Below are 25,938 nucleotides of genomic sequence, written 5' to 3' on the forward strand. Positions count from 1 at the left end.
ACTAATGGAAATTGTTCTTAGAGATGGTATTGTAGCTAGCTGCTACAAGATATAGATATAGTGCAGGAGAGGTTATAGCTGTATGCAGGTTAGTTCAGAAAGAATGACATGAACCCCAGTTGAGTGTAGTTAATACTGAGCTTTATCAGGCTCACAGCCATGCTTTTATTCTCAAGATGAGGGGTGTGGTCAAAGCCCCCTAGGCACTGATTGGTGCATTTGCGATCTGCTTTCCTTGTTAGGTTCCTTTAGTTGTGGCCAATTGGATGGCAGCGCTGAGGGCCTTGTGCAGCCTGCTGGATCATTGCGTTTGTCCTTCATTTTGTGAGGTGCCCCGAGGGGGCTGCGAGGGGCCGCCACAGTGTATATAATTATCTGGATAGACATGGTATGATTAGGAACAGTCAACATGGATTTGTGTGTGGAAGGTCATGTTTGACAAATCTGATTGAATTTTTTGAAGACGTTACCAGGAAAATTGACTGGGGTAAGGTGGTGGATGATGTCTATATGGACTTCAATAAGGCCTTTGACAAGGACCCACATGGAAGGTTAGTTAGGAAGGATCATTTGTTAGGTGTGAATATGGAAGTAGTAAAATGGATTCAACAGTGACTGGATGGAAGATGCCAGAGAGTGGTGGTGGATAACTGTTTGTCAGATTGGAGGCTGGTGGCTAGTGGTGTGCCTCAAGGATTTGTACTGGGCCCAATGTTGTTTGTGATATGCATTAATGATCTAGATGATGGAGTGGTAAATTGGATTAGTAAGTATGCAGATCATACAGGTGGCATTGTGGATAGTGAGGACAGTTTTCAAATCTTGCAGAGAGATTTAGGAAAATTAGAAGAGTTTAATGCTGACAAGTGTAAAGTGCTACATTTTGGTAGGACTAATTAAAATAGGACATGGTTGAATGGTAGGCATTAAAGAATGCAGTTGAACAGAGAGATCTAGGAATAATGGTACACAGTTCCCTAAAAGTGGAATCTCGGGTGGATAATAGTACAGTGAAGAAGGCCTTTGGAATGCTGGCCTTTATAAATCAGAGCAAAGAGTATATAAAGCTGGGAGGCAATGTTAAAATTGTACAAGGCATTGTTGAGGCCAAATTTGAAATATTGTGTTCAGTTCTGGTCACCAAATTACAGGAAGAATGTGAACAAAATATAGTACAGAGAAGATTCACCAGGTTTCAGCACCTAAATTGTAGAGAAACAAGTTAGGTCTTTATTCCTTGGAGCATAGAAGGCTGAAGGGGGAATTTGATAGAACATAGAAGGCTGAAGGGGGAATTTGACAGAACATAGAAGGCTGAAGGGGGAATTTGACAGAACATAGAATGCTGAAGGGGGAATTTGATAGAACATAGAAGGCTGAAGGGGGAATTTGATAGAACATAGAAGGCTGAAGGGGGAATTTTATAGTCTTTAAAATTTTGAGGGGGATAGATAGATGTGGATAGACTCTTTCCCTTGATAAGGGAGATTCAAACAAGAGGGCATGAGCTGAGAATTGGGAGGCAAAAGTTTAGGTGCAACACAAGGGGAAGGTTCTTTACTCATTTTCTGGGTGGAATGAGCTTCCAGTGGAGGCAGATATATTTTAAAGAAAAATCTGGATAGGTACATGGATGTAAAAGGTATGGCAGTTTATGGGCAGAATGCAGGTCAGTGGGACTAGGAGAGTAGAAGTGTTTCGGCACAGACAAGAAGGGCCATGATGGCCTGTTTCCATGCTGTAATTGTTATATGGTTACTGGAGACTGTCTCCTGGGAGCAAGGTATTGGAACTGAGATTCAGGAGGTGCGGAAGGCAAGAAAAGCTCACAAAGGTCCTTGGCCTTAGTGCTGAAGGCTTCCTGATCGTATCAGAGGCTTGGATCTGGAGTTCAGGTTCAGGAATCTATTGGGCTGAAGAAGCTGTGTGAGCGCTGGAGGCAAACTCACAGACTCTGAGGGGACTCTTGCTTAACTTCCTCTTATTGTTAAGGGCATTAGGCAGTATTAATGGCAATTCTTTATTTGCATGAAGCAAGTAAAATTTGAGGTATATTATGTACATTACATTTTTTTTGTATGTGACGAAAGTAATCTGGGAATCTTGATTTTGACTATTGTAACCACACCCGACACTGTTGTCTTGTGTTTGTTCACTCAGCATAAAACATTACAGCACAGTAAATATAGATATTTTAAGAATTTAGACATGCAGGTGATTTCAGCCCACGACCCCGTGCCGCCCAATTAAACTACAACCTCCGGTGCGTTTCGAATGGCAGGTGGAAACTGGGGAACCCACACCAACGCGAGGAGAACTACAAACTCCTTACAGACAGCACGGGAGGTACTGTAAAAGCATTGCATTAATGACTACATCATCCATGCCAATGTTGTTATTGCACTATGTGCATTATCACTTAGCTACCACACAAAATGAAGCTTTTTATTGTATCTTGTACATGACAATGAAACAATTCAATACACAATGCTCATTAATAAAAAATGAGTCATGGTATCGAGTGGAAACTGACTTGGAGTCGAGTTACATTGCGAGAATTTCCACTGTATAAATTGCAAGATCTTATCGAAAGATCATTACCAGAATTGTCATTTGAATTTGCACCACAGCCCTTTCTCTGGAAGAATGTAAATCAGACATGCCAAATAACATTTATGATTTGATTGTGGTTTCATTTATAAGAAGTTTAAAGGGGGTTCTTCTTGCTGAAGTACTTGGCCCTTAAAATATAAAAGCTTGATTCAATGGAGATCAGAATTGAATGTTGACATAAGAGATATACATTTATTTTGAATTGAAACATTTTTACATTTCTAACTGCCTTTAGAGATGATAATTTGAGGAAGTTACTAGGAAAGTTGATGAGGGTAAGGCAGTGGATGTTGTATTTAGAGAGTTTGATAAGGAGTCTTTGATAAGGTTCCTCAGGGAAGATTAGTTAGGAAGGTTCAATCATTAGGTATTAACAGTGAAGTAATAAAACAGTGGTTGAATGGGAGATGTCAGAGAGTAGTGGTAGATAACTAACTTGGAAGCTGGTAACTGTATGGCTCAGGGTTCAGTATTGGGTCTACTGTTTGTCATATATATTAATGATCTGGATGAGGAGGTAAATTGGATGATACAATGCAGATGATACTAAAGATAGGTGGAGCTGTGGATAGTGAAGGGTTTAAAAGCTTGCAGGGGATTTAGGTCAGAAGAGTGGGCTGAAAGATGGCAGATGGAGTTTAATGCAGATGAGTGTGAGATGTTACATTTTGGTAGGGCTAATTGAAATAGGACATACATGGTGAATGGTAAGAAATTGAAGGGTGCAGTAGAACAGTGGGATTTAGGAATAATGGTATATAGTTCCCTAAATGTGAAGTCACATGAAGAAAGCTTATGGTATGTTGGCCTTTGTAAATCAAAGCATTGAGTATAGGAGCTGGGATGTAACGTTAAAATTGTACAAGGCATTGGTGAGGCCAAACTTGGAGTATTGTGTACAGTTTTGGCAACCAAAGTATAGGAAAGATATCAACAAACTGGAGCGAGTGCAGAAAATATTTACTAAAATGTTGCTGGGGTTACAGGGTCTAAGTTGTAGGGAAAGATTAAATGTTAGGTCTCTATTCTTTGGTTGAGAGGGGATTTAATTGAGGTATTTAAGAGTTGACACGGAGAGACTTTTTCCTTTAAGAGAGGAGATACACACAGGGCATGAGTTGAGAGTTAGGGGTCAAAAGTTTAGAGGAAACATGAGGGCGGAAACTTGTTTACTGAGTGTGAAACTAGCATCCATTTGAAGTGGCGGAAACAGGTTTAATATTGGCATTTAAGGAAAAGTTGGATATATATATATGTATGGAAAAGGAATTGAGGGTTATGGGTTGAGTGTAGGTCAGTGGGGTTAGTTGGGAGAATGTTCGCCATGGACTAGAAAGGCCAAGTTGGCCTGTTTCTATATTGTAATTGTTATTTTATGAATAATTTGTGTGCAACTTTGCAAATGCACTTGTTACATTTTTGAGCCATTATTTTTAATAAAACATCTTTTCAGAATCAAGCACTGACCAACATTTATTGTGATTTACTGTAAGCTTTTAACAAGATTTAAAGAAAACAGAAAGGGTGACATGGTGTACTGGTTAGGGCCAGCGATCGGGATTGGGGTTCAAATCCCACACTGTCCGTAATGAGTTTGTACACACTCCCCGTATCTGCGTGGGTTTTTTCTCCAGTGATTTCTCACCATTTGAAACGTACCAGGAGTGTAGGTTAATGGGTGTAATTGGGCTGCACGGCCTCGTGGGCTGTTACCTTGCTGTATATCTAAGGTTTTAAAAATGTAAGTAATTTAAATGTTAATTTTATCCTTTGTTGGATCAGTACCGAATGTTTTTAAATACGAAGAAAGCATTAATGATGATTTCACCAGCCTCAAATGGGACCCGGCAAAGCCAAACCTTGCAGAAGTGGAGCCTGTGGATTTTTATTGGATTTGGGACCTAGAAGTCTGAGGCACAGGAGTGAATACATTTTTCTTTGCTTTTGAGCTAAGAAATCTTAGCACTGACAAAGTGTTTCACTGTGAGCATGACTCTTGGCTTTACTGCAGGGACAGATTATCGATTACGCATGAGAGGACACAATGAAACCTATTGTGCCTGTGGCTCCATGCCCACCTTTCTTCCATTTTATTAAAAGTGTCCATTTTAAAATACTAAATGTATTTAGTTTTAAAAATATATCAACTGCTCTGACCACAAGTTCTGAATATAACATCTGGATGCGGAAGGGATGTTTCCAATAGTGCGGAGTCCAGAACCCGGGGCCATGGTTCGAGGATAATAGGCAAACCATTTAGAACCGAGATGAGGAATTTCTTTACCCAGAGGGTGGTGAATCTGTGGAATTCATTGCCACAGAGAGCAGTAGAGGAAGGTTCATTGAATCTATTTAAGAGGGAATTAGATATATTTCTTCAGTATAAGGGAATTGGGGGTTATGGAGAGAAGGCGGGGACGGAGTACTGAACTTTAAGATCAGCCATGATCTCGTTGAATGGCGGAGCAGGCTCGAAGGGTCGAATGACCTACTCCTGCTCCTATCTTCTATGTTTCTATGATTTGTTGAAGGTCTTCACTAACACAAGAGAGCCCCCTATGGGTTCTTTGCTTCCAAACTTCTCAACTGTTAGCATGAACACTTTTCAACATTGAAGCATTATATATGTGCTATTTCACAACAGCATGTTTAAGAATAAATTCATTTGATCACAATTTCTTGCTTGTTTTTACACCACATTTTGCTCAGGGTAGAGTGGGGGAAGGGAGAAAACATTTGATCTAAATTTCAATGAAGTCTGTGATCAGAGTCTTTAGTGCAGAAATTCAGATGTCTGTTAGGCTGGAGGAGGTTTAGAGAGTGATGCTGCTGTCTTAACAGTTCCAGTGACCCAGGCATGTCTGCTCACACAGACTGTCTGTCTGTGTGGAGTTTCCCTGTGACCAAGAGGGTTTCCTCCAGGTGCTCCAGGATCCTCTCCCTCCCAAGATGTACCAGTTGTTGCATTAACTGGCTACCCCAGAGCATGAATGATAGGAAAATGAGCGAGGAATTAAAGAGCACGTGCGAGAGAATAACATAGAACATTACAGTACTGTACACGCCCTCTTACCCACAATATTGTGCTGACCTACATGAACCTACTCGAAAAATCTCCTTCCAACATCTCCCCTAAAATTTCTACCACTCAGGATGGGTTGTGGGGAAATTTGATTGATGTGAGAACAAAGACCCACTGTCCTACATTTTAAACAAGTATAAAATCCAAAATACAATTGCTTTTAATATGTACAGAAAATTAACAGTATACTAAATCAAAAGTAAGTGTTGTTTCCCTTGGACAAGCAAGTAGAATTGCACATTTAACTCCCTCAACTTGTTCCACTGTTCAATGACTAATGCGTGACATGACCTTGTAGGCCCATATTTGGCCATATGACTGTTAATTTGATGGGACAGTTTCAATCAGTCACACTGTCCAGAATAGATCCCAAGGATAATGTTTAACTTTTATTTCATTGGCTTCCATATGACGTAGATTCAGAATTGAGCCATTCAGCCCATCAAACCTGTCTTGCCATTCTGCTCACGGCTGATGTATTTTTGCTCTCAATCCCATTCTCCCCATAACCTTTGACACCCTTACTAATTGGGAACCTGTCAACCTCTGCTTTAAATATACCCAATAGCCGACCAGCCTCTGCAGATTGCATAAAAATAAAGTCATCAATGTACCTGGATTGCAATGGGATTTATTGCATGTACAAATCCAGGCATGATCTGTTTCAAATGGTACATAGCAGGTTTGCCAATGAATAAAGCTGTGGGTTTTGTGGAGGATGTGAACAAGTGCATTGGCAAGGATAGAGCTCAGGAAATATAATGTGGAAAAATCTGAAGTAGAAAAGTAGAGGGTTTTTTAAATAGTGAAAGATTGAGAAGTATCTGAGGACCAGGCTGCCCTTGTACACGAATGGCTGAAAATCGATCAGTATGTACAGTCCGTGACTGAAAAACAAAATGTATATTGTCTGTAACTGAGAGAATTTGAATACAAGATTAAAGACGTCCTGTGTTGACTATTTATTGCCTTGGTAAGCCGGTTTCTGGAATACTGTGTGTAAATCTAATCTTCCTACTCAAAATACAATATTCTTGCAGTAAAGGTTCACCAGCTGGATTTGTGGGATGGAGGACTTGCTTATGTTTGAGAAGATGTTAAACGGACTGGACTAATAACACTTGAATTTGGAAAATGAGACATGATCTCACTGAAAGGCACAAAATTCCTGCAGATTTGATAGGGTAGAAGTTATTTTGAGCTAATGTCTAGACAGCCAAGTTTGGGTTCCAGAATCAGTGGTCAGAGGATTTAAAATAAGGAGTTCGCCATTTGCACAACATAAGAAATTTCTTCCAGAGAGTATTGAATTTTTGGATCCCCTTCCCCAAGAGATTGTCAAGACGTCACTGAGAATGTCCTTTGGATATCCAGGGATATCGGAATTGCAGGAAGTGGTGCTGAAGTGAAAGATCGGCCATTATCTTATTGAAAGAGAAGGGCCGATGGGCTAAATGTTCTAATCCCGCTGGCATTTATTATGTCTTGATCATAAATTTGATTGTTTTCCTCTGTGGCTATCTTGGTTTTGATCGGATCTACCACAATGGAGATGATTGTAAGGGGAACAGAATCAGTTCCCCTTATAAACAGGTTTCTTGAAAGGTATGTGCGTGATGTAATGATGTCTTGAAGCAGCTGTATGACATTCCAGAAGAGAAGGATAAACAGATACAAGTTGTGGATGGTACTTGCAACATGGTTGCAAAGGGGTATGAGATCAGGTTGTGTGAATTTAAGGAGCCTTGTTGTCATAGATTAAAGAGCAGGGTCTTTAAGATTGGTCAGATGAATGGATGGCTAAAGGGATGGTGTAGGAGGGATGTCAAGAGGGAAAATAGACAAACTCTACCTCCCACTGCTTGAAACGAGTGAATTATGGAGTTTCAGGCTTTCACTTGTTCTGTGTAGCTCTATCTTGTACCACAAACTGCATCAGAAAATTTGTAAAGCCTATTGGATCCATTATGACCGTGTACTTTAAACCTTTCATAATCCTTTTACAAAGACAGTTTTCTATGAACTTTATTGTGAATATTTACAAAACAGCACAAACATTAAAAACAAAATAATTTACTTCAATTAACATGGTTAATACATAAATTTGTTCTCATACATTGTTTAAAGATTTTACAAATTTATTAGAGCAATTATGCCCTTTTCCTTCAAAATAACTGCATTAAATTTCTTTTCATTAAAACTTATTATTCATCCTTTGTCATTTAATAAAAACTCCAATTGTGAGTCAGTTAAAATACTAATATTATAAAATGAAGCCAACTTTGCTATGGTTTTCAAAGCAGACCATAAAAAAATGTGACTGCATATTCAACCTTCAGTGAAACTTATATCTTAAAAAAATGTTTGCTGCAATCTGAATGTACACATTCCAAGAACAAATAAAAATAAGTCAAGATTTCTCAGATACATAGTGGACGACGAAGGAAGAGCAGGAACGGTGAAAGCAGATTAAGTTAATAAACTGAAGTAATGATTTGATAAAATGTGACTGATGACTTGAGCCAAGTGGAAGATTTGTCATTATTTTAACTTTATATACATTTAAAATTTTTGCAAGAATAGCAGTTCATGGGCCATTGAAATGTTGGATACAGGTCTCAAAACAACAAACAACATCTCACTTACAGGCAAGTTTTTGTAGAATGACAAGAGGAGTTGAGACCCCATCCCCTCAAACTGCTGTGTAAAATGGGATTAATTTGCCCAGTTAGTGCCCCAGCTATGCAGCAGTTAGAAAAGGTCCAACCCAGTCAACCCCCTTAGAATCCAACTGGGTCCTTGACCTACCTGATAAGCCTTTAGGACAGTAGTTTCTGAGCAGTTGGGGCTGCAGCAACATTGGATGAGGCCTTTGACAGGCTCATCTCAAGTTGCTGTTTGGAGTAGTAAAGACACAAGGGAGAAAAACTATAACAAATACCTTAAAACCAATACTTTATTGTAACCGTTGTGCATCAGGCAATGTCCATGAAAGGATTGCTTTTGTTTTTCTTGCGCTTAGTTTTGGCAGAGGGAGCATGGAGTTCCAGTGATTCCAAACGGAAAGGCCTTGGTGCGGGCATATCATTTGGCAATGTTGGAGACACTGCATTCAGATTGGAGATAGCATGGGAAGATGATCCATTATTAGGAGGTATGTTGTGCACTGTTACAGGAAAGAATAGAACAATATGAAAAATCACAGTAGAATTCAATAGATTTGTAAACATACCAATTAATGTCACATTGTATATGAGGGGACTGTTTACATTGGAAGAGTTTGGCCAGATTCATTACAAATGCAGTATTCTGAGCCAAGTTCTGAATTATTTACTCATTCCATTGAAAATTGCTTAATTTCAATCTGATCTCATATTGAAAATTTTTGTTTTAATGTGATTATTTTGCTTTGTACAATTGTCATAGCATTGTTATAAAATAACTAAAGATATGGCTGGGACAGTTGGTGTAGCGGTTAATGCATTGACTTTACAGCACCGGTGATCGGGACAGGTTTGAATCCAAAGTTGTCCAAGGAGTTTGTACATTCTTTCCAAGTTTGCATGGGTTTCCCCAAGGGTTACGGTTTCCTCCCACTGTTTAAAATGTACCAGAGGTGTAGGTTAATTGAGCGGCAGGGGCTCATGGGCCGCAATGGCCTGTTATCATGCTGTATATCTAAATTTAGAAATATATTTATAATTTAAAGATCTAATCTCGTGGCCATGTTGCTCATTATTATATGTCAGCAGGCAATTCAAAATTGACAAACATCCAAACTTATAAATCAGAAGGAATGAAAAAAACAAAGACCAAGTCTTATACATGAAGCCGTCTCCCTAATGTTGCATCTAGAATTGATGATTTTATCATCTTACAACTGGAAGAATTTAGGTAATTGATATAATTCACGAATCATGAAGGTGGCTTGCAAGCAGCTATACTTTGTGAGGAGTTTGACGAGAGTTGGTATGTTACTCCTGCAAATTTCTCCAGGTGTACTGTGAAGAGCATTCTGACTGGTTGCATCTCTCTCTGGTGTGGAGGGGCCAATGCACAGGGCAGGTCAAGGACATAGAGGTATGAACTTGGCCAGCGCCATCATGGTCATTAGTCTTTACTCCATTAAGGACATCTACAAGAGGCAATGTCTCAAGAAAGCAGCCTCTGTCATCAAGGACCCTCACCACCCAGTCCAGGCCCTCTTCACACTGCTACCATCAGGAAGGAGGTACAGGAGCCTGAAGACAAATACCCAATGGTACAAAAACAGCTTCTTCCCCTCTGCCATCAGAGTTCTGAATGAACCACAGACACGGCCTCATCTTTTCTCTTCTCTTACAGTAATTTATTCTGATAATTCTGGGTCAATTCACTTCGGAGATAAAAGCAACTATAATTCAGGAATTATAGTGTGCTAATAATAAATACAAAGGAAAAGCAGTCTTCAAACTTGTTTCAATTATTAGCTGCAAGTTTTAATCAGTCTTGAAATGAGCACAAGCAGCACTGTGTGAAGACAGCAGCCTGCCGGCTCACAGCAAGAGGCTACTTAAGAGACATGATTTGGAAACTGACCTGGCCATGAATCATTCTTGTATGTATTGGCCAAACATCTAGACAATATAGCTATATTAATTCAGCTACCTCAAGACAGGATCTGACATTTTGCATCATTTATGACAGAGAATGGATAGGTTATTTTGGCACTTAAAACTTGGTCATGTGACAAGGTATAAAACGTGTACAGATGAGCACTTGAATGGACATTGGGAGAGGGAGTTGATGCGGAAGGATACCCCACTCGTCAGCGTGGATGGTGAATGGTCTGTTTCCATACTGTACTATTCGATGAGTGACCAGTTTCTCCCACCAGAAGTCTCCAACTGCCAGCCTGTGCTGAGTAAAGACTTGCTGCATCTACAGTTGCAGTCTCTGTGTGGCTCTTTCAACGTCACAAGAGAAATAACTAAGCAAACTAGCCTTTTTATGTGTGGTCAATCCTGTTATTACTGACTTTCACAGGAGGTAAAACTAGGTTTAATGTGAGGGTAATGACTTGAAAGAATTTTCAGAGGTAAGTTTTCCCACAGAGGGGGTGGGTTTGTGGAACAAACTGCCAGGGAAAGTGAAAGAGGCAGGTACAATTAGAGTATTTAAAAACATTTAGATATTGCTGCTTGGCTGGTACTTTTCTCATGGGGCATAATAGGAGTTTATTAAATCATGAGGGACATGTAAAAGGTAAATAGTCTTTTATCTGTGGTGGGGCAAACTAGGGCATAGATTTAGGGCAAGAGGGGAAGATTTAAAAGGGATCTGAGGGGTACCTTCTTTGCACAAGAAGGGAATGAGCTACCAGAGAAAGTGACAAAGTGGGAACAATTGTAATATGCAAAAGACATTTTGGCAGGTAAAGATTCCATTTTTTTGTCACATAATGTAACAAATGAAATTTTTTGACTACTGTAAGAAAGATGAAGAGTCACCACTTTGTCCAGCGACCCTCACAGGAGAGGCCGTAACAAAGAACTAACTCGTAACCCCTGGTTTACAAGACCAGTGCTCTAACCACTGAGCTATCGTACATGGATAGGAAAACTTCATAGGAATGTAGAGCAAATGCAAGTAAATGAGAATAACTTGGACAAGTTCGACCAAAGGGCCTGTTTACTGGAATAGATCTTGATAAATCTACAACTCTGTGTGGATGGGGATGGTTCAGAAGGATATGGGCCAAAGGCAGGCAAATAGCATTAGCTTAGATAGGCATCTTGGACACATGGACGAGTTGGGTCCAAGGGCTTGTTTCTGTGCTTTATAACTCTAACTTGTGTGCTAACATACAGAACTGCACTTCCTCTCAAGTAATAAAAGGAATTTAGCAGAGTGGCAACAGCAAAATAGATCAAAATCATTGCAAAATAATGTTAACACCAAAACACCCTGACTTACTAAATCCTTTTTAATTTAGCCTCCTTAATTTGTAGCAGTCGAGTGACAGGCATTATGTGAAAATGATACTTTAAGAGAATCAAAAATGAAGGAAGCTACTTAGCAAATTCAGTATCAGACTAAAAGACTGATTTTAAAAGGCATCCTCATCTCTTAATGAGATTTTTAAGATTGGTATAATGCAGTCATGGGGAATGTTGAAACATATTTTGTATTTCATATAATTGAACAAGAAAAAAAAACCTCTGATAAAACAGAAATCACCTTGTTTCCACGATTTTTCTGAGTCGTTCACAGCTAATCAGTATCTCTAAGGACATGGTCTTGGGGAAATTGAAGGGATTGAAGGCCGATAAATCCCAAGGGCCTGATAATCTACATCCTAGGGTACTTAAAGAAGTGGACATTCAGATAGCAGATGCTTTAAGAATTATTTTCCAGAACTCGATAGACTCAGGATCTGATAGAGATTGGAGGGTAGCTAATGTTACCCCACTATTTAAAAAGGGGGGGGGGGGTAGAGAAAAAGTGGGGAATTGTAGGCCGGTGAGCCTTAAATCAGTAGTGGGCAAAATGATGGAACCCATTATTAAGGATGCAATAGCGGAGCATATAACTAGCAGAGAAGGGATCGGACAGAGAGTCAACATGGATTTACAAAAGGTAAAATGTGCTTGACAAATCTATTGGAATTCTTTGAGGTGGTGACAGGTAAAATAGATGGGGGAGAGCCAGTGGATGTGGTGTACCTGGATTTCCAAACGCCTTCGATAAGGTCCCACATAAATGACTGGCATGCAAAATCAAGGCTCATGGGAATGGGGGCAAGGTATTGATGTGGATTGAGAACTGGCTGGCAGATAGAAGACAGAGAGTTGGGATAAATGGCTTGTTTTCTGAGTGGCAGGCGGTGACCAGTGGGGTGCCACAGGGATCTGTACTGGGACCCCAGCTGTTCACAATTTACATTAATGATCTAGATGAGGGGATTGGATGTAATAGCTCCAAATTTGCAGACAACACTAAGCTAGGAGGGGTTGTGTGCTCTGAAGAGGGGGTCAGGAAGCTCCAGTGGGATTTGGATAAATTGGGGGACTGGGCAGATACATGGCAAATGCACTACAATGTGGATAAATGTGAGGTTATCCACTTTGGTAATACAAACTGGAGGGCAGATTACTATTTGAATGGCAATAGATTGGGAGATGGGGAAGTGCAGAGAGACCTAGGGTTTCTTGTGCACCAGTCACTGAAGGTGAGCATGCAGGTACAGCAGGCGGTTAAAAAGGCAAATGGTATGTTGGCCTTCATATCAAGAGGGTTTGAGTATAGGAACAAGGATACCTTACTGCAGCTGTACAGGGCCTTGGTGAGACCACACCTGGAGTATTGTGTGCAGTTTTGGTCGCCTTATCTGAGGAAGGATGTTCTTGCAATGGAGGGAGTGCAAAGGCGATTCACCAGGCTGATACCTGGAATGGCAGGAATAACATGAGGAATGATTGCGCAATTTGGGATTGTACTCGCTGGAGTTTAGAAGATTGAGAGGGGATCTCATAGAGACCTATAAAATTCTGGCAGGACTGGACAGAATGGATGCAGAAGGGATGTTTCCAAAGGGAGAGTCCAGAACCCGGGGCCATGGTTCGAGGATAATAGGCAAACCATTTAGAACCGAGATGAGGAGGAATTTCTTTACCCAGAGGGTGGTGAATCTGTGAAATTCATTGCCACAGAGGGCAGTAGAGGCAGGTTCATTAAATATATTTAAGAGGGAATTAGATCTATTTCTTCAGTATAAGGGTATTAAAGGTTACGGAGAGAAGGCGGGGACGGGGTACTGAACTTTAAGATCAGCCATGATCTCATTGAATGGTGGAACAGGCTCGAAGGGCCAAATGACCTACTTCTATGCTTCTATGTTTAATTTCTGACTTGAACTTTGCCATTTCTGCTTCTATAGAATAATGTCCATACTCCGATGAGTGGTTTCTTAACTGTTTTAGTTAAATGAACTGTGATGATACTTACGGAGACTTCGTACAGAATCCGTTTTCAAGATCTGACTGGCGCGCTTTGACCTGAAGTAGTTGATGGCAATATTTTCACTGTCACTGCGGTTGAGCATTTGTTTGTAACGATCTTCTTCCTATAAATCAATCAAATATATTTTCATGCATTTGTTCCTTATCAAAACAGGAACAGTTGATTCACAGTGGAAATTGCTATTTAAACAAGAGATTGGGGGAGAAAATGATGATATTGTAGAGAAAAAGGTTGAAAAGGAGAAAGAGGAAAAATAACTGCAGAACACCCCAGCAAAGACTGTAAAAGTTTAACCAAGCAAGCAGTATCTGTGGAAAGAAGAAAGTCTCAGCAATAAATCTACCCTGAACCAAACCTAACTTTTGCAGATTCTCCCATAAATTTTGGTGTTAGCCTGTACTCCTCCCCTTGCCGTTTCTTCCCCCAACCCACCTTTTTATTCAGGTGCCTGTGTGCTTTTTGCTCGGACCCTTGAGTGTCCTGCTGAGTTTCTTTAGCACTGTAGTGCCAAACAGACACATTGTTTTTAAGAACACAGCTGCCAGTTCAGAGTTGGAGGACACAAAAAATTTGCTTTGGAAATTGACCAGGCAAATCTCTTTTGTTTAATTTATAAAAGGTTTAATTAAACTTTTAAGGCCGTGGAAGCCAGCTGTTGGACATGGGACATTATGATTCTGCACTATTGTAACTACACAGGTTAAGACAATAAATGTTTGTGTTAATCGATCCTCATTGACACTTTTAATTTAAGACTTGTGTAGAATTTGTTCAGGGACAATTCTCAAGAAATGAACTCTTGAGTAATCTGGGAGGACTGCTTTATACTTAATAAGCAATATCACTAATCCCATGTGTGGTGGCTCCTAAACTCAGGCCATCCTTTTGATGATTCACTTTATTGTCATTGTCTAGTAAAGCTAAATAAAACACTCAGTTTAGAGTTACAAAACCTAACAATACTACACGATTAGTTATTAGAGTTTAGACATAGTAACTCAGGTTGCAACAAGATATTAAAATGCTCGCCATTCAGATGGAGAAGAACACTTCCTCTAATCTCCGAGGCCACTGCAGATTACACGTGCTACCCCATACCAAGTTCGGTTCAACCGCTCCCCATGAGAGTCCACTGGCGTTAGGGAGAATCTACACTGCCCAGTCGCATTTCATGAAGCTTCCCGAACCCTGGTCGTGGCTGCCATGAGGCTCGGGGTAGAGCATCTCGGAGTCCTTCAATTCCAGCACAGATCTGCAGCTCCCGGTCGCACTCAGATGCTCTGCTGCTCCAACTTTGTTCTTCGTCCTTCGATGACAGGAACCCCAGCCATGACCCAAAGAAGTCTGAAAACTCTCAGACTGCCACAACAGTGGCTCGACCCCTCTGCTAGACCACATCCAGAGCTTTATATTCATGAGCGATCGAGTCCTTAGCACATCCATACGAATCGACTCCTGTTTGGCTCTCTCCCCTGCCATGCACAGCTCGCTGCAGTCCGATACCCAACCTCATCGAATTAAAAGGTGAGTACGGCTCCATCATCTGTGTTTCATTTGCAGCAACTGCGGCTGAGAAAAGTCGTAGCAGACCTGGCCCGTGCTACTATCTTGTGGACACCTGGGATCAAGATTTCCTGTTCAATGGGTTATGATAAAGCCAATGGGCACATTCTTGAATCTTTTTCTCTGCCCATTGGTATTCTCAGGCACAGATTGGATTAGTATATCTGTTTGAGGCATTGGGCATCTGAATAATATGGCCACTCAACGTTACAGGGGATACTGGCCAGTAAATTTGAAACTTTTCCATTGATGGTGTTTTTCAATTGCCTTTTGATACCAGATAGCAGTAATTCAAGTCTTAGAAGACAATGATCTTTGGTGCCTGGTACATCTTGAGATTTATGACTGGTCTTGATCTTCAAATAATATTTTCCTTAATCGACTAAAGGCTGTGCTGGTACATTAAGGGCATTGGTAAATTTTATCATTGATGTCTCAATTTACTGCGGCTTGGTTTCAGATTTATTGTCAGAGTACACACATGACATCATATACAACCCTGAGATTCCTTTTTCCCGCTGCGCGGCAGAATTACCCCTAAATGATAGTGCAAAAATAAACTGTACACAGCATGAACTTGTAAACAAATAAAAACCGTGAACAGATAACTAATGAAAACAAAATGATTACAATACAGAGAACAGAAAAAAATCAATCAAAATGCACAAGAGTCCTTAAACAAATCTCCAATTTTTCTTTGTCTTTGAGGAGACTGATCGTGGAGCAGCAGTTCCTGAACCTGGTGGTGCGAGTCCTGTGGCACCTGTACCTCTTTCCTGATGGCAGCAGTGAGAACAGAGCATGTGCTGGGTAGTATGGGTCTTTGATGGTTGCTGCTGCCCTCCAAAGGCAGTTTTACCAGCAAAATTCTGGGCTGTGTCCACTACCTTTTGGAGGGCTTTACACTCAGGGGTATTGGTGTTCCCATACAGTACCATGAACACAGCCGGTCAGCAGACTTTCCACCACATCTCTAGAAATTTACCTGGGTTTCTGATGTCATACCAAACCTCCACAAACTCCTCTGAGGAAGTAGAGGCACTGACATGCTTTCTTTATGATGCCATTGGTGTGTTTTGTCTAGGAAAATCCTTGGAGACAAGAACCTAAATTTGCTCACCCTCTTTACCTCTGATTTCCCCCAATGATCACTGGACTGTATTCCTCTGGCTTTCCAATCAGCTCCTTAGTTTTAGTGACGTTGATGAAGGTTGTTGTTGGTGGACCATTCAGCCAAGTTTCCAATCTCCATCCTGTGTGCTAACTCATCCCCTTCCTTTATACAACCACCACCGTGGAATCATTATCCCAGCCCATCCTCCATTCACAATATTTTTTAAATTGATTATATTTAAACATAGCTAGTGTTCCAGTACCAATCAACCGACCAGTGAAGATGTATTCTGACAGTGAATGGCTGTTAATTAATTGCACCCTGTTTTCATGGGCGACCTAATTTACCCATTATTTCTAAAGACTTGGGTTTATCAAATGTACATAACAGTCATTCTCCTACTGAGTTTTATTCCTATCAGCTGAGATACAAATTTAAGGCGCCATCTGTTCCTCCAGTTGGATATAGCTGGTACGATGACATTACTTCAAGGTAAATTGAGAGAGTTGAGCAATATTTGTTCTTCAATCTTTTGGTCTGGGTGCCTTAGTTCCTGGCTTTTCTCCCGTCACTATGGTGAACTTTTACCATGAACCTAAAGTTTGGAAGCACACATCAAATATTGAAATATCATGAACATCAGCAAAAGCCGTGAATATTTCCTAACTTTTATCATCTTTATTTATATAATTTACCCTTCAATATTGAAATAAGTTTGCTCTAGTAACTTTTTTTTCTGCAGTATATTAGTGACTGATGAGATCGATTTATGATGATAAGTAATTTGGAACAAACATCTTCAGATTTAACAAGAAACAAACTTCTGCAAGAACTCAGCAGGTAAACCAACAGTTTTACTGATTTAACAGGTGCCATTCTCATTCAATATCAGTAATGCAAGTCTCTGAGTGTGGTTCCTCTGCAATTTAAAACAAAAAAAAAATCACCTGTTATTCCCATTTCTGGACATTATGAGAATTTCTTTAAAATATTTCATAAGCTATCTATCTTTTTTCTTTTTTTTTTAATTTTTTATTTTTCACACCATAAATCACATTAGCCATGATATACACTATTTCTTTTTCACACATATACAGTGACTTTTTCTCCCCCCCCCCCCTTTCCTCCCAAACCACCCCCCCACCCCCCCCTCTCATCTATTTTAGGTATACAATCTAGGTTGCATTAAGCCAGTCAGACAATGTTGTCATTCAACAAAATTACACCAGAAATTCTACTGAGTCCATTCTTTTCTTTCCTTCTCCTTCCATCAACTTAGGTAATGTTTGTCCCCGGTAGGTTTTCGATGGGTACTATCTGGCTTAGTAGGCACTGCTGTGGCACAGAATCGGAGATCTTGGGTTTGATCCTGATCTTGGCTGCTGCCTGTGTGGAATTTGTGTGTTTTTGGCCCAAGTGTTCTGGTTTGTTTCCACATCCTAACATCTTATCGATTGATTGGCTATAGTAATTGACATGAATAATCAGTTCATTTCTTTCTAGTGATGCTATAAGCAAATTGTTAGCCAAACATCCAGAGATCAATCTTCTTCAATTAATGTACTGCTGGATTCACTTCAGCCAAAAGTACAGACACACAAGACTGTCACCTTAATATTCCAATCAAGTCTCACCACCTTTAATAGTTGCACCAAATTATCAATCTACAGTTTCTGTTCAAGTCATATTATGGACTGGAATCTACAACCTTCTGACATTGCAACCGAGTGCTGAGAATTTTATTTTACTGAAGGAAATTCAAGTACTCCTTATGACTGCCTATACTCATTTGTATTTTTAGTGATAATTCATTCACAGGCTGTGGAAATTTGTGATAAAGTCAGCATTTATTGACCAATTGTTCATGAGATGAGCCTTGCAGCCAAACCATAACAATTCACACTTGGAGCAATAAAAAACTACTGTAGCAACTCAGTGGGTCAGGCAACATCTGGAGGGAAATGGACAATAGACAATTTGGTTTCAGACCTTTCATTTGACCTGAAAGAGGTGAGGGGGAGGGGTGGGGCAATAACTGGTAAGCAATATAATCCAAGTAAAGAGGTCTTGATTAATATACATACCTGTCTATCCTTGTAGACGCCTCACTTATTTCAGATACATTAAGCAACTGGAAATACTAAAGGTACCATGTCCTCTTTTACAGGATTTGAGTCCAAGAAGATAAATGCCTAGCTCTATTTGTGATAGATGGAGTTTAGTGTAGGTTAACCAGATTGGTTACTGCGATGGTACTTTTATCATGTGTTCAGAAAGATGCAAGGTCATTTTATTGAAACAAACAAAATCTTAAGGGTTTGACAGGCATACTATTTCCCCTGCTGAAGTGTAAGGACAGTCTCAAGGCAGAGGTGAGAAATGTCTTCACCCACAGTAGTGAATCTTCAGAATTCTCTCACTAAGTTAACTATATTTGAAACAGAGTCGTGGGTTCTTTTTAGAGAATAAGGAATGTGGAGTTAGTGCAAGAATGTGGTATCAAGGTATCAGCTATGTTCTAATTTATAGAACAGCAGGCAAAAAGGGGGAATGGTTTATTTCTGCTCCAGGTCTTTGAGTTAATCTGTATAACAGAAAATATATATTCTGTGTGACCAAGGCAAAAGTTACCAGGTAGAAGAGGCCAGAGATATTACTGTATTCAAATGCTCAAGTACATCTTTCCTATGGAATAATGTTCAGACCTATTGGGTTGATTTAATTTTTAAGGCTATGGGTGGGATTCTGATTATGGCAGCTAGAGAAGTGTCAAGTATACCATCAGACTTTGGGAGGTGAGAGAGAGACAGACAAAAAAGTGAGAGATACCTTGATGAAGGGCTCAAGCCCAAAACGGTGGTTATGTTTCTTTTTCTTTGCTATATAAGGTGTACTGTTTGACATGCTAAGTTTCTTCAGCATTGCATTTTTACATCAATCACAGTGTCTGCAGAATTTTGTGTTTTACTTCAGAGAGGTGTTGGGAACCAAAAACTAAGCAGAGCAAAGGGAAGGATAATTATCATCACAGCTGGTCAGTATCAACATGAGAATGTAGCAGAAACAGTTTTACAACCCACTGTGAACAATCTGGAGAAAATGACAAACTAGTGGGGGTGACATTTTATGAAAGTGACAATCTGGAAAATTGTAAACCATGAACTGACAGTTTGATCATTGCAGGATCATATGGCTGAATTGGTTTTGGAATGGTATTAAAGCAAATATCTATGAGGTATACAACGAGATAGATCAAGTGCCTTCACAGCAGTGAATATGAAGACCAATCCCCAACAAGGAAGAAAGGGGACTCATTAAGATCAAACACTGGTCAGCTTCATCAACAGTTGGTAAGAACTGAATACAAGTACTGTAGTGGGTTTTGGAAATTCACAAACTAAAGTGTTAGGCAATTGTCTAAATAAGTGTTGAATCTTTGAGTTGTTTAATCTAATCCCAATTAATAAAAGTAGCATTATTATTGGAGAAAGTTATTGTCTGGGGTTTTATCGTGTGTTGCATTTAATTGGCCATATGATCAATAAGGTTATGTTGTGCTGTATCCTTTTGTGTTTCTCAAGTGTTATGGGGGCTGAATTTCCCCCAGGCAAGAAGAGGTTTTTCCACTACGCTTCTGGTTTGTAGATGGTAGAAAAAGCTTTGGAAATCGGGTGAATGCTTGCTTTTTGATACAAGTATGTCGTTGGCCTAATTAAACCTCAGATTAATAATTTGGATTGATGAAAGCTCATATTTCAGCTTTAAATATTCAAACAAAATGAATCTCAATTTGCAGAAGGTATACTCTGTAGACTCGACAGTGTAGAGCATGGGTAAATTAGAGTGAATGATGCTTACCATTGAGCAATCTCCAATCTCATTAGCAAAGACTTTCACCCCTTGCTTATTTGACACCACACAGGTACCAGCTAAAAAAAAAGTTTAAAGATATAAAATATCAATTTGAAAAGATTTAAACCCATTTCACTTCAACTTCTGATCCACAACCTTTTTTCAAACTTTTACCATTTTCAAGCTGTTGAGTCTCCAGTAAACATTCAATTTTTATGTGAGATGTGAAGTAAATACAACTAAACTTTATCTATTAACCAATGATTCAGAAAGTTTATTATTAGACTGTTTAACAGAAAAAAATGAGTCATTAATTATGTTGGCATATTAACAAAAACATTTTTTGTCCAGAAAATACACTAGCCTAGCACTAACAAAGTCCCAAGGGTGACATTGAACTAAGTGTTTCTGTATTTAGCTGAATGACTCCATCCATTTTAGTGACCTTGGCAATGTAGATTTTTTTCAACCTAAAGATGGAGATCACCTCACTGCTAGATTATTTCATTGAAGATAATCTAGTAGTTAATTCCTCTTTCAGAACGCAAAAGGAGCAAATAAAGTTAAGCATCAGAACTTTAATCTTTGACATGATATTTTAAATCATTTTTCAAACCATTAACAATGTCAATAGTTAGTGCAATTACAAACGTATAAAGTGGAGAAGAACATAATGAAAATAAAGCAAAAGTATTATGAGCTAGAAGAAAAAAAACACGCAAAATATTAGCCTAGCAACTTAAAACAGAAAAAGCTAAAAGAATTGTATTGGCATCAAGGAAAAAGGACAAACAAATTACATATAATCCAATGGAGATTAATGAACTTTAAGGAATTTTATGAACAATTATACCAAACTGAGAATGAGGGGAAAGATGATAAAATAGAAGAGTTTTTAGCTAAAATTGAACTGCCGAAATTGCAAGAGGAGCAAAACAAGCTGATAAAATCATTTGAAATAGAGTACAGGATATATTAAAAAAGCTGTCGAACAATAAAACGCCTGGAGAGGATGGATTCCCAATAGAATTCTATGAAACATTTAACGAGTTATTAATTCCTCCTCTCCTGGAAGTAATGAACCAGATAGAAGAAACACAAAACTTGCCAGATTCATATAAGACAGCAATTACAGTAATACCAAACATGGGGAAGGATCCACTAACACCAGCATCATATAGACCAATATCTCTACTTAATTCAGATTAGAAGATAATATCAAAATTATTAGCAAACAGATTGGCTGATTGTGTACCAAAAATAGTAAAACAAGATCAAACTGGATTTATTAGGAAAAGACGAACTGCGGATAATGTCTGTCAATTTATTAATTTAATTCATGCAGTTCAAGGAAATAAGATGCCAACAGTGGCTGTTGCTTTAGACGCAGAAAAAGCCTTTGACAGGGTAGAATGGAATTATTTATTCAAAGTATTACAGAGGTTCAATCTACCAGAAAAATATATTAATTGGATTAAAGCGTTATATAAGGGATCATTGGTGATGTATCAAACCAATTTAAATTAAGTAGGTCAACTAGGCAGGAATGTCCACTATATCCCTCACTGTTCGCTTTTGCAATAGAACCATTGGCAGAACTGATAAGAACAGAAAATAAAATAAAAGGGATAAAAATAAAGGAGAAGGGGTATAAAATCAGTTTATTTGCAGATGACATCATAGTATACTTAACAGAACCAGAAATATCAATAAAAGAAATACAAGAAATTGAAGGAATATGGAATAATATCGGGGTACAAGATCAACACAAATAAAAGTGAAGCGATGCCAATGAGTAATGCGGATTATACAGAATTTAAAAAAGAATCACCATTTAAATGGGAAACACAAGCAATCCGATACCTAGGTATTAATTAGATAATAATTTAAGACACCTGTACAAATTAAATTATCAGCCATTAATAAAGAAATTAGAGGAAGACTTAGAACATTGGAAAGAATTACTACTAATGTTGATAGGGAGGGTAAATTGCATTAAAATGAATGTCTTCCCAATGAAACAATACTTATTTCAATCATTACCAATTCCCTTAACAGAGAAATTCTTTAATGAACTAAAGAGAATAATAAGGATTTTTTTATGGAAAGGGGAGAAACCGAGGATAGTGTTAGATAAATTAACAGAGAGGTACAACCAAGGTGGTTTGCAGTTACCAAACTTTAAAAATTATTATAGAGCAGCTCAATTAAGATATTTATCGGATTTTTATCAGACAAGGGAAAAACTAGATTGGACTAAGATAAAATAGGGGAGAAGGTACTGGAACATATACTTTATAAGTGGGATGATAAGCTGTTGCGATATAAAAGCTCACCAGTACTGCATCATTTACTCAATATATGGAAGAAGATTCACTTAGAAAGGAAAAAAAACAAATTACCAACTACCAAAATTATTATTGGCGCAAACTCAGCTAATCCCTTTTACAATAGATAACCTTTCCTTTAGAGAATGGGAGAGAAAAGGAATTAAAAGAATAGAAAATTGTTTTTTGGGATATAATTTATTAACATTTGAACAAATGAAATACAAATATGGAATAACTCATGGTACAATGTTTGCATACCATTAACTGAAAGCCTACTTAAAGGATAAATTGGGAAACAGACTGAGATTACCAGAAGGAGGCAGCTGTGAATATGTGATTACAGAAACAATAATAATAAAAAGATTTATAATGAACATGTACATCGCTGCAAAAGAAGGAAAATGATGAAATAAGCTATAAACCCAAACAAAAGTGGGAAAAAGATTTAAACATAAAGATAAAAAATGAAACATGGGAAAAGTTATGCTCTGGAATGATGAAGAATATAATAAACACAAGGTTACGCATGATACAGTATTATTGGTTACACAGGTTATATATCACACCTCAAAAGTTAAATAAATGGGACCCAACATTATCAGATAGATGTTTTCGCTGTAAGAAGGAAATGGGAACAACAGTACATGCAATTTGGGCATGTGAGAAAGTGAAAAGTTTTGGGAAGATCTAAATCAGATATTAAATAAAATCACAAAAAGCAACATACCAAAAAATCCAGAGATCTTTCTTCTAAGTAATATAAGAAGTAAAGAATTAGGCCTCAAACTGGATGAAGCGCGAAAAAGATTTATTATGATAGCCTTAGCAGTAGCAAAAAAATGTATAATGTCAACTGGAAATCAGAAGAGAGCCTGAGAGTACAGCAATGGTACATGGAAATGAATAAATGTATTCCATTGGAAAAAATAACATATAATTTTAAAAATAAAGTCGCGTTATTTGAACAAATTTGGGGACCGTACATGGAACATCACAGAGCAGGCTTACCGCAGACCTCCACCCCTAAAATGATAAGAAGACAAAATGACTTGATCCAGTGTGTAAAAGTAGATGACACAATTTTCTTGTTTATTTTCATTGTGTGATGACATTGTTTAATGGTTTTATCGTATTGTATATGTTGAGCGTTTAATGGGTTTGGAGGGGGGTGGGAAGGGGGGAGGGAAGGTAGGGGGGAAAAAGGGGAGAAAAATTCCACTGTGTATATTTAAGAGGGAAATTTTTGTATTTATTTTAATTGATATGGTTCACAGTGTGAAAAATTTTTAAAAATTAAAAAAAGAAATTATTAAAATGTATTTAACTTGTGAACATGTGTTCTGGTTTCAGCTGAGATGCCAACGGCATCTAATTCAGTCATAGAACAAATCCAACTTATTTAAGATAACCTGCTGAGATTGTGGCTGTTTTAGCAACATACACAGATATGAAAAATATTGAAAAATGCTTTGTAGCTTTACCTCTGGATTGTTTCTGAGGTAACTTTATAAAGAAAAACAATATAACCAAAGACGTCCACGACCACTTACCAGAAGGAAGAGTGATTTTTTGAAGAACTGTTTCTGGTAATTTCCAGCAACCACTTTCTTCATCCCAAACACTTTCCCGCTTTATTTTGTCTATATTGCTGTAGTTACATTCACGCCGAATTAAAGGCTGGATTTTTTCTAGGATTTGTTGCAGTAGAATGTGTTCTCGCTCCTGCCTCCTTATGGTGGACAGATAGTCAATGCGCTCAAATTCAAACTCCGAATGAAGATCAGAAATTTCTATCTCAGCAACCTTTAGCTTAAATAAAATGAAAGGTAAACAAATTAATAAACAACCCCAAGGTTCTGCTTATCTTTCTCCTCAAGATTTTATATACCTCTAAAAGGTCACCCTCAGCCTCCTACACTTCAGGGAAAGGTCTATCCAGCCTCCCCTTTTAACTCAACCCTTTGAGACCTAGTAAAATCTGATGAATCTTTTCTGCACTGATTCCAGCTTAAGGATATCCTTCCGATAGTCCGACGACCAGAATGGCACACAATACTTGAAATGTGGTCTCACCAACATCTTGTACCATTTCAACTCCAGTACTCAATGCCCTTTCTGATGAAGGCAAACATGCCAAATGTCTTCTTCACCAATGAAAGGTTTAGAGAGCAAGGGAATGTTACAAAGAAAAGGCATTACCTTTTTCTGCAAGTTTTCTATGTTTTTGGTTTTTGCTCGAACTTCGTCTTGAATTGATTCATAGACATTGATCAAGATAGTAGGATCATCCTGGTCTGCGTGTTTTAGTGTCTCTGCAAGTTGATTCTTTCGCTCATCAGCATACTTCTTACGTCGTTTCTGTTTCTCCTTTAGCTCTTCATTTTTGGCCTGTTCTCCACCTACAATCTCATTCTCCAACATCTTAAGCCTACAGAAAACAATAGATAATTTTATTAACTCGTCTGACACAAAAGAGTTGATTTGACTTTTGGGGGGCTAACTAGTGGTGCACACTGGTTTGTTGCCTGCCCAGGAGGAAACAATGCCCATGAACAAGATCAATAATCAAGTTCAGCTTTATCATCTGAGTACATTTACAATCAGATGAAACAGTATTTTTTTCACTCTAATGGAAATATCACTGCCTATAATGGTGCCAATTGTTCAAATTTACATAATTTCACATTAATAGTCCATTAACATATTCTCTAATGCCTAATGATTAAGGAAAATAGATATTCCCTGTTTTAGTCAATTTACCAAGTATGTAATCGAGCAATTTATTACCAGAAATTGTACATTTTCTGTTGTATAAAGCAATGTAATATCTTATTGCTGAACATGATTGGGTCACTTTTTAAAACTATTATATATCCTTCAATGCAGAGGTTGCTTGTGGAATACCATACAAAGCAAGTTTTGAAATCTTCAAATTAGACCCAGAGGAGAGCAGTTGTTTCTGAGAAAATGTTTCTTAATTCATACTCGTAACTTTGGGGGTACAGTCATAGGTACTGTTTGCAGACTTATTAAGTAGACTGAAAGCAAATGGAACAATTGATACAAGACTGGAAATCCTGCACAGAAAGTGAAGCTGCAGGATTTTCCATATCCAGTGCAGACAGTGCCTTAAGAAAGCCTTTGACAGAGTAGAATGGAATTATTTATTCAAAGTACTACAAAAATTCAACCTACCAGAGAAATATATTAATTGGATTAAAGCATTATATAAGGGACCATTGGCGAAAGTGACAGTAAATGGATATATATCAAACCAATTTAAATTAAGCAGATCAACAAGGCAGGGATGTCCACTATCTCCATCACTGTTCGCGTTAGCTATAGAACCACTAGCAGAACTGATAAGAACAGAAAATAAAATA

The 25,938-nt window shown here is 38.5% G+C and overlaps 1 protein-coding gene and 1 long non-coding RNA gene across 6 annotated transcripts in view; one reads left to right on the forward strand and one right to left on the reverse strand.

Moving 5' to 3' along the window:
- Positions 1 to 7,816: 7,816 nt before the first annotated feature.
- The window catches only part of kif17 (kinesin family member 17), a 101,286-nt gene continuing 83,164 nt past the window's right edge, over positions 7,817 to 25,938 (reverse strand). Inside the window, exons 10-14 of one of the 4 annotated variants that reach the window (XM_069919062.1) lie at positions 24,755 to 24,983; positions 24,106 to 24,364; positions 20,232 to 20,302; positions 13,682 to 13,799; positions 7,817 to 8,861 (exon numbers count right to left, since the gene is read on the reverse strand). In XM_069919062.1, the coding sequence (XP_069775163.1) occupies positions 8,671 to 8,861; positions 13,682 to 13,799; positions 20,232 to 20,302; positions 24,106 to 24,364; positions 24,755 to 24,983 (868 nt within the window). In that variant the 3' untranslated portion in view covers positions 7,817 to 8,670. Of the gene's footprint in view, positions 8,862 to 13,681; positions 13,800 to 16,802; positions 16,969 to 17,068; positions 17,293 to 20,231; positions 20,303 to 24,105; positions 24,365 to 24,754; positions 24,984 to 25,938 lie in introns of those variants that run through there. The other 3 variants (XR_011351844.1, XM_069919063.1, XM_069919064.1) reach the window with 3 other exon arrangements.
- LOC138754597 (uncharacterized) lies at positions 8,722 to 25,395 on the forward strand. 2 transcript variants are annotated; one of them, XR_011351845.1, is made up of 4 exons: positions 8,722 to 8,849; positions 17,116 to 17,213; positions 19,557 to 19,723; positions 24,929 to 25,395. It is a non-coding gene; the product is annotated as an uncharacterized lncRNA (long non-coding RNA). The 2 variants fall into 2 exon arrangements; XR_011351846.1 differs by lacking the exon at positions 24,929 to 25,395 and adding an exon at positions 23,906 to 24,300.

This window comes from Narcine bancroftii, chromosome 2 (assembly GCF_036971445.1).
Source record: "Narcine bancroftii isolate sNarBan1 chromosome 2, sNarBan1.hap1, whole genome shotgun sequence".
Classification (NCBI taxonomy): Eukaryota; Metazoa; Chordata; class Chondrichthyes; order Torpediniformes; family Narcinidae; genus Narcine; species Narcine bancroftii.